The sequence below is a fragment of the Galendromus occidentalis genome, unplaced genomic scaffold (assembly GCF_000255335.2).
Source record: "Galendromus occidentalis unplaced genomic scaffold, Mocc_1.1 scf7180000077488, whole genome shotgun sequence".
Lineage (NCBI taxonomy): Eukaryota > Metazoa > Arthropoda > Arachnida > Mesostigmata > Phytoseiidae > Galendromus > Galendromus occidentalis.
Genome location: NW_003805476.1, coordinates 127,158 through 137,591, shown reverse-complemented (window position 1 = coordinate 137,591; position 10,434 = coordinate 127,158). Strand labels below are relative to the sequence as shown.

Here is a 10,434-nt window from a genome sequence, read left to right as displayed (position 1 = left end):
GAGACATCTGTCGAAGGTCTTCGGATCGGTTTCCAATCTTCGTTCGCTATTATCGGACGACTGTTGCGGGATCCATCCAGAAATCCATGCCAACAGCTTCATCTTAGAATTTCGGAAGCGGGAACGAGCAATCGTGAGTTCATCTCATTGTGCCTTGAATAGCCCCGTGGTGAGTCGTCATCGTGAATGGGATCCGGAGAGGGGTAGGAATTCAGTGATCTATGCGCCGGGGAATTTATGATCTGGAGAAGAAACCGACGGGGGATCATTCGGAACCTGTGCGGGGAGCACAACGAACAACTTCATCAGTGCGTTTACGGATCAACTTTATTCATGTAGAAATTGCTCAGCGCTCCAGCTCGGTTCCGCGATACCAAAGGATCCATCGGAACATCTATGCACCAAGAATATTTGAGGATGGTACACAACACAAGTAGCACCAATGGATGGAAAATTGCGGAGCGGAGACCTATGATGATATCTATACATGGCAGGATTAGCAAAATATGGTGAAGAAAAAGTCGGCGAATCTCTGATTGCAGATTTAGCCAGAACATTGTATCGTCATCGTGCTCAACGGAGCACAGCTGCACCCCAGACGCATGCTCGAATCTGAAGACCGCCAAGTACGCTGTAAGCGTGAATATCGACACTCGAACACAACATTCTTCACCGACGACCTGATGCGCGCCTATGAGACGTGGGGTTCCCTTCGGACGTACAGGTTACGTTTTACGCAATTTCACTGTTCCTGCGGCAGCTGCCTCGGCCAAATAGCAGGTCATGGTATGGAGGTCGCACGAATGCCCCATGGGACAGCAGTGTCCGTTGTCTGGGCAGCACGTTGCGTTAGGGAATGGACAGCATTTGTGTTTGCCACCGGGAATTCTGCAGCAGGTCTCTCCGGACTTACAATGACTACTGTCCGGGCACTGGACGGCACCTTGAATCAAGCAGTAGAACTGTTATAGGTACCTTCCGCGACACTCTCTAGCCGAAAAGGGTTTCCGGGTGATTTCTTGAGACATCTCATTCTTCATCTTCGCGGAACCACTCACCTTCTGCAAAGAGCACTACACCAACCAATAATATGAGAACCGCGCAAGCATAAGCGACATTCATGGTGCGATGACTCTCGCTTGACCAGGTCCTGCTTATGGTCCTCGGCATGAACCCTTACGCAAGGTCCGCGAGTGTAGTCGTACCAGTGCGGGAAGTCTTTGACTGTGCTTTCGTAGGCAAGACTGATCATGATTTCGGCTACCTCCTCTCATTCGTCAATTCTTTCGGAGCGAAGGACACATGACGACGTAATACGATTCGGGGCGAAGCCGTAATGGATCGTAATAAAAGAACCGTTCGTTCGCGACATATGAAGCATTGTATTTATTCCTGTAATGACCCACTCGAACGACACTTGGTGGGGCAATTACGCATTTTGGTACGGACACAACTTCTCAAGGAAAATCCTTAGCGCTTGTCGACGAAACACGTGACGCTGATTTCTCCGATTGGAGCTGAGGGAGGTTCCATCGTCCTCGACGTGTCAGGGATGCTGGGCGCGTTTCGCATCGAATGCCGGCAGCACTGATTGGTCGCCGTCTCTTTCGGGCAGAGTGAGCCGAGGACGCTGGTTCCGTCGCTGTCATTCTTTCTTGGGAATTTTCGTCTTCATCCAGTTCATGGAACAATCGGGTGTTACTTCCGTCTTCCGCAGGACGAAGGCAGTCGGCATTTTACAGCAAGATTTAGTCTTGAAACTACAATAATAATCTTTCGGACAGCAGGATTCCCCACCCTCGCAGCACGAAGCCTCTTCAGTCCCACAACACCTGTACCTTCCTTTACGATCCGCGCAAAGCGTTTGCGATTCATCGCATACCAGAGCATGATAGCGCCTCTTGCCGTACTTATAGTTGATAACGCTCTCCTTCCCTGCAACAGAGCCGTTCATTGCGACCAGAACCTAGGCCACAGGAGAACTCGCTGAGAAAATCGCGAAACTCACCTGGAGATTTTTTCGAATTCACAGAAAGGCTCAACTCGCTCGTAAAGAGCAGAAGAACGATCAAAACTCGGGAACTCTTCATATCGATGCTCGACTGAATGCGTGCTCAGTCGACCGGGGAAATATTCTCAGCGCTGTCGAACGTGATCCTGGCTCTAAACAAAATTGACCTACAAACGAATCTTCCAAGATCGCAGAATTCACTCAATGTCTCAGCGGCACGGAATCTCTTCTCTCAGGGATTTCGGTGATGAACTGGAACCATTCCCGGCCGCGAACGCGGGGTCGCAGATTTCAGTGAAGTCGAGGCAGCGATCCCGATAGGGTTACGCTCCGCCGGAAGGATCGAAGGATGATCATTGGTCCTCTGAACTTTGGTGCGCGTGCACGATTGCGGAGCCCCACCGAAGATGTTAAGGCTAAATTGTGGAATGATCGCCGACGCAGTGACCGCCGCGAACGCTCCCGGAGTTGCTTCCTGGAAGTCTGCTTCCTGTCACGTCTATCTTACGGTCGATCCAATTTATCAGAAATTTAATGGCGGAACGTGATCGGCAGGATCGTGTTCCTCATGAATTTATTTCCTCTCAGAACTTTAGCTGAGCGTTCACCGAAAACTGTATCGATTCCCATTCTCTCCCGTCGGTTCAGGTCTATACACTGATCGAGAGGAGCGTCCGTCGTCGGGTGCAGGGAGGGGGGGGCGTGAGACGGATAGGGGCTCGTAGCGACGATTGCCAATTTCCACTCAGACTTCTCGACTCGATCTCACTCTGTCTCGTGATCTCAGTGCTCAGCAAGGCCGTAGTGCCCTCGACGGGTTTCCCTCGCTCCGCCCGGGGAACTCATCCGAATCTTGATAGCAATATTTTATGTTGGGAATTCTGGTTCACTTAGGTATCGATTTATCACGAGACGTATACGTATCCAGGATTCTTTCTGAATTCTATTTTCATCGCAGAGGAGATAAGAGTCAGAATTCGGAGTAGACCGACATATCGGTCCTGCAAAGAGATTATCACCCGTGCCTCGAATGAAACGTGATATTTCTCGCGCGTTCGGGTCCATCGCACGGTTCTCTCATGTCAGCCGGCTCCATCGAGTCACTCCCACCGGAACGGAATATTATTTCGCCGCAAGAAGCAGGTCACACATGGGAGCGGATCCCTGAGCTCGACTCTTCTATTCCGAACTCTCTCGAGTCTGAATTATTCTCGGGATCGAGCGTCCAGACCTGAATACGTCCGAATGTTCTATCCGCGCCATTCGAAACCCTCCGTTTCATTTGACCGAGGCTTAGTTTATCAGTGTCGGATCTCTTCCATTCGAGATAGGTCTCTCCTGTACTCACAATCAGCGGAAGCCATACCCTCTCGGAGCTTCTTTGAACCTAGACTTGCGCTTAGCAAAGACGGATGTGTGAATCATGCGCATCTCAGAGACGGTTGTCTTGCCTCGGGTTTGCTCTCCTCGGCGTAGTCAAGCCTGCCTACTTGCTTGGGAGCAACGGTACGATTGTTTCGGACTTGTCTCCGCATCGGAGTATGAAAGTCTCTTGGCTCGCACAGTCCGTATCCGCGCAGCAGATGACGCTCGAGGAACGTGGCTATCGATCCCCTTCCCCGAATGCTGTTCCCGTATCCCCCGCTCTTTTAGGCCGAGAGACCGTTCCCGGAATAATCCGACGGAGACGAGCATACTGAGGAGCACCTATCGAGGGAGCGCATCAATCACATTACGATTTATTCCACATCCGAATGTGTACCTTAAACACCTTTTCGACTCGAATGGCGATTTTCCGATTTTGGGTGGACGCCTTTGTCTCGCGCAGCCCACGGCAAGGATATCTTTCCTAGGCGACACGTTGATGACGATACGTGACACACGAACATCGGTGGGCAGCAGTGCAACTTATCGGCGCAGCAAGTAGCATCGACGTAGGGACAGCACCCATAATGATCATTTCCCGTGGGGCAACATGTCTGAGAATCGTCACAATGACTATTATCCGGGCAAGTTGTGGCTGGAAGAATCGATGTCGTGAACTCAACAATGAATACAGGCAACACTTTTTCGCTTCTCCTCCGTGGAGACTCTCGGGACTCATTGCTGTCATCGCCGCCCCGTCTGCGTCTCCTGTTATACTCCGCCAATGCTCTCACCTGTTGCTAAGCTGCACGCACAAACTAGCACGACGAGGGACAACGAATGCATCTGGAAAAAAGCCGCGCTGGTAGCCTCGGGAAAGACGAGCGTTTACTCCGCGTGTTTGTATAGAGAGTTAATTCACGTGGATGGCCGGAGCCCGCGGAATGGAATATGAACCGCGGTAAGGATGGGTTACCGAGCAGGAACTCCTAGACCAACGTGAACCGTCATCCTTACCTTCCGAACACGAGACGTCGGCACGTAGCGGAGATACCTCTTGCTCGTTGAAGATTGCTCGCTCCGACCTGTTTTTTCTTTTGTTGATTCGAGGCGGTCTCGCAGCGAGGAGGGTCGATCGCCACTGCCCTCCCAATCAGCGTCGTCTTCCGTGAACATGGCGAGTCACATTCTTCTTGTTCTCATCTGGTCGCTCTGTTTAGGTTTCGTGTGGAGCAATCGAGGCTCGTATTCGCAGCCGCGACGGAATGCATCAATCCATGCTAACACGAAAGAGCAATGTTCTGAGTTCAGGATCATTCCGATGCTGGTTCAACGATCTGTTCGGAGGTTGAGCGTCTTCTCTCCCCGACGAGAAGCCGGCATCGCTTCGACGGCATCGACGGTAGACCCCCGTAGACTCTTTAGTCTAAAGAGACGAATGGACTGGCTAGAGATCTTCGCTTGACATGAAAAATAAAAAACCCTAGGATCACACCCGAGATCTTCGTCTGACACGATTTCCACCTCTCCCGTGCTCTGGAATGGAAGAATTTGGACAACGATGATGTTTATTCCCGTGAGCGATGAGCCGAGGAGAATTCTTTGTCCACAGGATTGAGAAGACGGTATTTGAGTTTTGAGTTTTGAGCCAGTGCGCGTTTATTTTCCCTCTGAGCCGAGGGGAAGATTCTCCTCGAGCTCGAGCACAAGTTCGTAATTTATACAGTCTATTATACAGGGGAACTGAATCAGGAAGATAGTCGGAAATGTAACATGTATCTCTGCCGGACGAGCAATCAAAAAATCATCATCGACTATTTCCCTCCTTAGGCGAGCAAATCATACTTAGACAAGTCGGCATCGTCGTCATCGTCTTCTTCGTCATCCTCCTCTTCATCGTTATATTGCTTCTCTATTGGTTTGTAATCACGATCTCTTCTCGAGGGAATCGGAGATCTCGACCTGTCGCGTCGTCCACGTGAAGACGATGAGCTTGACGCTTCCCTAGAGTCGGATTTCTCGCGCGTGTCACTAGCTTTCCGCCGCTTCCTTCTGCCAAACTGCAAGGAGAATTTGATGAGCGTCTCGTTTCCCCGGAAATTCGGATTCTACTACGAAATTTTCTCGCCAACGCGGCTCGCAGCGAACTCACGTCATCGTATTCGTCGTCGGAGTGTTCTCTGCGTTCCTTATATTCGACACTCTCACGTTCATTGTATCCTCCCCCCAAGCCGGTCCGGCGTTCCACTTCACCGACCTTCGGAGCACCGCACATATTGCAGTTGTTTCTACGCGCCCAGTTGACATTCCCACATTTACCGCATTGCCAATCATCGGCAGAAAACAGTCCATTGCTCTTGTCGGCCGCTTGCTTGCCGATTTCGTGTCCGAGCTTTTTCGTGGCGTTCACGAAATGTTCTGAAACGGATTGGAGAACGTCAACCGAATTCTCTCCTCGATTCCGGCCATCGCTCAAAGAAAGTCCTCCTCGCGGTCTATGGACCGGACTGCAATCGAAGCCCCCGGGAATCGGAATAATCCCGCTCATGTCGATTTCCCACGCAAGTTCACGCGGGAGCAAGCCGAATCGCCTATATGGAGAGCACGTATATCCTCCTCAGGCCCCGCTTCGATCGCGCGCGAAAATCGTGCGGTAGCTGACGTCGGCCGAGCGTTTTTTTTCGATATCCGGCTCCGACGCCGCGAGGGGCAACCCCCAGGGAACCCGGAACAACTTGATCGGTGACCGGTTGATCAGTCATCAGCTCCCTTCCGTCGGGAGCTGTCGATCTTCCGTTCGAGAGACTGGCCCACCCAAATCTACAGCAGACGCCATAGCAAGTTACCTCTGGGTCGCGCGATGCCGCAGCGATTGCACGCGGTCCTTTTCCCGAAATTCACGTTCCTGCATCTGAAACACGGAGGCTTTTAGCTACCGGCAGGCAATAAGGGTCCATGCGATCCGAGATCCGCGACCAGGCCCAAGCATTGTGGATCCTTCGGGCCAGCGTACTTCTCGTCGGGACATTCCCAGTCCGGGAGCTGGAACGAAGTTCCGCTCATTGTGGCGCTCCCTAATGTCGCGATACTTCCCGACGCTCTCTTCGGGATCGAGCTCCGGCTCATGAGAGGAACTTGCAGACGGCCATAGACGCTCGCTCTGTAATTTTAATTCTCGGAGAAGCAGAGCAGAAGAACCAGGCTTCGCTTTTTCATACGGCGACTTCTCTCAATGAGGAATTCGGGGTCGTTTCGGATTGTCCCGGTTTCGAATTTCTCCTTCCCCGCTCTAGGTGTCAGAGGGCTCCGCAAGAATCTGAAGATTCTGCTCTCACTTTTTACTTGCGTGGATTCCCAGTCCGATGTCGAAATCCGAGAGATCCGAGTTTTAAGGGTGCAGTGGACGGAGCTGCGTTCTGATTTCGTAGACTACCGATGTGAGTTTGTTTATCTAGTGTCCGAGTAGCTGTAGCTACTCGAATTGTCAAAAGAGAGCGACGAACTCATTCTTTGCGCTGATTTCTCCCCCGGTGTATGCCCAGTGGGGCAGTTATCCACTGAAGACTGTGGGTGAAGGATAACTCTTCACTTGATGCGAAATGGCGAAACGCAAGGAGATCTACAAATATGAGGCACCGTGGACGGTGTACTCGATGAATTGGAGTGTTCGGCAGGATAAAAGATTCAGATTAGCCATCGGTAGTTTCGTCGAGGAATACAACAATAAGGTAAGTCATTCTCAAACATCCGAGGGCCCGCAGAGAGATACATCTCGAGACCGGCATGTGTTATCCGAGAGTGCCGCCGAAATCACCCTCGCCCTCTTGCAGCGAGATTTGGAAGCCCATTTAGAGCGGGATTCCGCCTAGATCGAATTTCGTTCTTAGCTTTTCCCACCTTCCCAGGTTCAAATCGTGACACTAGATGAGGAGATTTCCGAATTCAAAGCCTTATCCACCATCGATCATCCGTACCCCACCACGAAATTGATGTGGATACCCGATTCGAAAGGAACGTTTCCCGATCTCTTAGCGACTAGCGGGGACTACCTCCGAGTTTGGAAAGTTGTTTCCAATTCAGAGACTCGCCTCGAGTGCCTTCTTAATAATGTGAGTCTTGATCAGCATAAGAACGAGACGATTCCGCTCATTCTCGGAATTGCTCGACTTTCAGAAGCCCGCGTATGTGCCGACAATCTTAGACGACGAGACTAATGCGTGAGCCCATTCCGTCTCTTTTCCAGAATAAAAATAGCGACTTCTGTGCCCCCTTGACGTCGTTCGATTGGAACGAGGTTGATCCCAACCTTCTCGGAACTTCCTCGATCGACACCACTTGCACGATATGGGGCCTCGAGACGGGTCAAGTTATAGGTCGTGTTGCCGGACACGTCCGTACTCAACTCATTGCGCACGATAAAGAAGTGTACGACATCGCGTTCAGTCGAGCTGGCGGTGGTCGAGACATGTTCGCGTCCGTTGGAGCCGATAGCAGTGTGCGGATGTTCGACTTGAGGCATCTGGAGCATTCCACGATAATATATGAGGACAACCAGCATCACCCGTTATTACGGCTTGCCTGGAACAAACAGGACCCAAATTATTTGGCCACATTCGCAATGGACGCTTGCGATGTGATCATTCTCGACGTTCGCGTCCCTTGCACCCCTGTCGCGCGCCTGAACAATCATCGGGCTTGTGTGAACGGTGTCGCTTGGGCTCCGCATTCTTCGTGCCACATCTGCACTGCCGCGGATGATCGCCAGGTAGGACAGGCAGAGTTTCTAGATTGAGTCCCGAATCCATCTTGTCTCCGTCTTGTCAGGGATCGAGGATCAATTTTGGAAAAATATTATAATAATATTGACAATAATGATAACGATTATAATAACAATAATAATCATATAGTCGCTGATTGAGTTCTCGCTTTCAGGCCCTGATCTGGGACATCCAGCAGATGCCGCGTGCTATCGAAGACCCCATTCTAGCGTACTCGGCAGACGGCGAAATCAATCAAATCCAATGGGCTTCCTCCCAACCCGATTGGATCGCCATCTGCTACAACTCTTGCCTCGAAATACTTCGAGTATAGACGAAGATAACGTACCGAATGGGTTAGCATAGCTCGTAGTGTAGGCGGACCCAGCACCCGATTCAGCACAATAGTGGTCGGGGCTGGGAGGTCTGACCCCCTGAGATCCTGTCCGTCAAATGAATGGTTATTTGAACTCGTAACACTCTACCGAGGAAGTTCGAGCTGATTCTTCTTCGTCCGACCCGGAGAAGATGGATTAGCTAGAACATCTATTCGCCGGCATTGTATTCCCGTTCACTATCCTGATGTATCGAAAGATTGTGTTTTTGAGCAGAAAATCTTGTATCGTTAATACGGTGGAGGAATCCGGAGCGGACAATATTTGACGCGAAGTACTTGACAGGAGGTAACGTGTAGCCGCCAAAATCTGACAAAGACGAGAGCACAGTCCGATTGAGGCAATGGCAAGGCGGATCTTTCGGGGTGGATTTCCCAGAGCGAACGATCCACGGCTCTCCGAGCTGCTCGGATCATGCTCCAGACGGTGTCGTGAGGAATCACCTTCTTTTCGGGCGACGCCATTGTATAAATGCAACCACATATATAATTGAGAACCAGGAGTCCACATAGCGTCCGTGGACGACGTTTCACTGTTGATAGTTTGCGTAACACAGAATCTGTGGCCCTCGGAATCTGCTCAATCGCCATCTGGCCGTTGTCGAGCAGTATTTTGCAAGTGTAAATTGTTCCGGTGTAGTCTAGATTGAATGCAATATCGATATGCACTTTGAATAAATCATCTATACGACGAAGATCCTTGAGTCATCCTCTTGAGCGCGCTTTTTTTCTGGGAGCCGAGGAAAAAATGAGAAGGCAAAGAATGAAGGAAGGGCAGTACAAATCGAATACCAATGAGCTTCTCAGAGGTCCTAGAGCGAAGGCGGAGCGACGGGAATTTTCTCTCGGGATATCCAAATTCAAGAGAGCGATGGTCCCGAATGCACATGTCGTCGGTGTCGCCGCGCTCCTATTCCCGTATCCCCAGCAAGAAGCACTCCGGTGTCAGAGCAACGACTACAGAGCTCGTCTCGGACATGAGCCCGATTGACATTCTGTTCCGAGCGGCTTCGAGGGGAGAAACTGAGTGAGTCAAAATCACGATTCCTGATTTATCGAGGCATCGAGACGGAAGACCCTCAGACATCTCATCAGTCAGGTGCCGAGCGGTCACGGATTCCCGACATGTGGTGATGATTCCTCCTCCTAATCGTAATCCCCGCATCGAAATGCACAGGAGCTGTCCACTGATTGAGGTAGTTTTCGCCACACATGACTCTTCCATCGCCCAGCTCATTAGATGCTCTCAAATGTGGACGAATCGAGTCCTGTTCTGGTGTAGTTCGGAAACACAGATTCTTTTTCGAAGCCAATGACAAGCAACCACTGTTTAAGATTCACGATTTCTGTTCGGAATCGAAGCGAATTCAGAGCCGCTGCTTGCTTTTGTCAATCGTGCCGTCTGCCGCCTTCCCGAGGACTGGATTCTGAGAAGAGATGAGTACCGATTTTGGAAAAAAACCTAGTACCAGGAGACGAGATCGTTCCGAATGATTTCGAAGCTCTTGTATGCTCTACTCGATACTGCACGCATCCGTGAAATCGGCCGGAGTGCTTGCGACAGTCCAGCCTGAGCATGCACATCGCTCAAATGCGAAAACTCCGTTTCTCGAGCTCGTGCCGGAACATGGCCTAGGATTTCGAAAATTTCGAATATTTGGAAAACCGTAAGGATCCGGAAGAATCGGTCTTTGAGGCATTTGTGGGAATCAGCGAGGGAAAGAATCCTTTCTTTGATACTTTTCTCGTACCCTTCGCGAGAAAAATCGCAAAACGTCTCGAACATCGGTTTGACCTCTGACATCACCTCGAATATCAAAGTTCTCACATGTCCCTGAATATCGTCGCTGGAACCCCCCTCACACGAGACGAAAACGAGAGATTCCGCCTCTGAGGCTCGATCAGAT

At 50.8% G+C, this 10,434-nt stretch overlaps 4 protein-coding genes across 4 annotated transcripts; 1 reads left to right on the top strand and 3 right to left on the bottom strand.

Moving 5' to 3' along the window:
* Positions 1 to 725: 725 nt before the first annotated feature.
* On the bottom strand, positions 726 to 4,477 carry LOC114828377 (progranulin). The gene is made up of 4 exons (XM_029112265.1): positions 4,394 to 4,477; positions 4,171 to 4,222; positions 3,783 to 4,031; positions 726 to 943 (listed from the first exon to the last, which is right to left on the bottom strand). The coding sequence occupies exons 2-4, from the start codon at positions 4,220 to 4,222 to the stop codon at positions 726 to 728; spliced, it is 519 nt and encodes a 172-aa protein (XP_028968098.1). The 5' UTR covers positions 4,394 to 4,477.
* Positions 1,490 to 2,091, bottom strand: LOC100897493 (probable cysteine protease RD21B). Its single transcript, XM_003746124.2, has 2 exons — positions 2,009 to 2,091; positions 1,490 to 1,935 (listed from the first exon to the last, which is right to left on the bottom strand). The coding sequence occupies exons 1-2, from the start codon at positions 2,088 to 2,090 to the stop codon at positions 1,646 to 1,648; spliced, it is 372 nt and encodes a 123-aa protein (XP_003746172.1). The 5' UTR covers position 2,091; the 3' UTR covers positions 1,490 to 1,645.
* Positions 4,478 to 5,202: 725 nt separating the features above from the next.
* Positions 5,203 to 6,502, bottom strand: LOC100897351 (zinc finger Ran-binding domain-containing protein 2). The gene is made up of 4 exons (XM_029112257.1): positions 6,390 to 6,502; positions 6,223 to 6,287; positions 5,529 to 5,794; positions 5,203 to 5,436 (listed from the first exon to the last, which is right to left on the bottom strand). The coding sequence occupies exons 1-4, from the start codon at positions 6,500 to 6,502 to the stop codon at positions 5,203 to 5,205; spliced, it is 678 nt and encodes a 225-aa protein (XP_028968090.1).
* A 319-nt stretch (positions 6,503 to 6,821) lies between these two features.
* wap (DDB1 and CUL4 associated factor wap) lies at positions 6,822 to 8,467 on the top strand. Its single transcript, XM_003746044.1, has 4 exons — positions 6,822 to 7,104; positions 7,282 to 7,485; positions 7,620 to 8,141; positions 8,309 to 8,467. Exons 1-4 carry the CDS (start codon positions 6,976 to 6,978, stop codon positions 8,465 to 8,467), a joined length of 1,014 nt encoding a protein of 337 aa, XP_003746092.1. The 5' UTR covers positions 6,822 to 6,975.
* The last annotated feature ends 1,967 nt before the right edge of the window (positions 8,468 to 10,434 follow it).

What these genes read in the sequence shown, in the direction of transcription:
- wap (XM_003746044.1), top strand. Translation starts at nt 6,976, where the DNA reads ATGGCGAAACGCAAGGAGATCTACAAATATGAGGCACCGTGGACGGTG. An exon ending in TCGAGGAATACAACAATAAG is followed by an intron (nt 7,105 to 7,281) that starts GTAAGTCATTCT and finishes CCACCTTCCCAG; the next exon opens with GTTCAAATCGTGACACTAGA. An exon ending in CTGCCGCGGATGATCGCCAG is followed by an intron (nt 8,142 to 8,308) that starts GTAGGACAGGCA and finishes TCTCGCTTTCAG; the next exon opens with GCCCTGATCTGGGACATCCA.
- LOC114828377 (XM_029112265.1), bottom strand. Translation starts at nt 4,222, where the DNA reads ATGCATTCGTTGTCCCTCGTCGTGCTAGTTTGTGCGTGCAGCTTAGCA. An exon ending in TGCGTGCAGCTTAGCAACAG is followed by an intron (nt 4,032 to 4,170) that starts GTGAGAGCATTG and finishes CGATTCTTCCAG; the next exon opens with CCACAACTTGCCCGGATAAT. An exon ending in TCGCCATTCGAGTCGAAAAG is followed by an intron (nt 944 to 3,782) that starts GTGTTTAAGGTA and finishes GCTTGATTCAAG; the next exon opens with GTGCCGTCCAGTGCCCGGAC.
- LOC100897351 (XM_029112257.1), bottom strand. Translation starts at nt 6,502, where the DNA reads ATGAGCCGGAGCTCGATCCCGAAGAGAGCGTCGGGAAGTATCGCGACA. An exon ending in CGGCATCGCGCGACCCAGAG is followed by an intron (nt 5,795 to 6,222) that starts GTAACTTGCTAT and finishes AATCCGTTTCAG; the next exon opens with AACATTTCGTGAACGCCACG. An exon ending in CCGACGACGAATACGATGAC is followed by an intron (nt 5,437 to 5,528) that starts GTGAGTTCGCTG and finishes TTCTCCTTGCAG; the next exon opens with TTTGGCAGAAGGAAGCGGCG.
- LOC100897493 (XM_003746124.2), bottom strand. Translation starts at nt 2,090, where the DNA reads ATGAAGAGTTCCCGAGTTTTGATCGTTCTTCTGCTCTTTACGAGCGAG. An exon ending in GAATTCGAAAAAATCTCCAG is followed by an intron (nt 1,936 to 2,008) that starts GTGAGTTTCGCG and finishes GCTCTGTTGCAG; the next exon opens with GGAAGGAGAGCGTTATCAAC.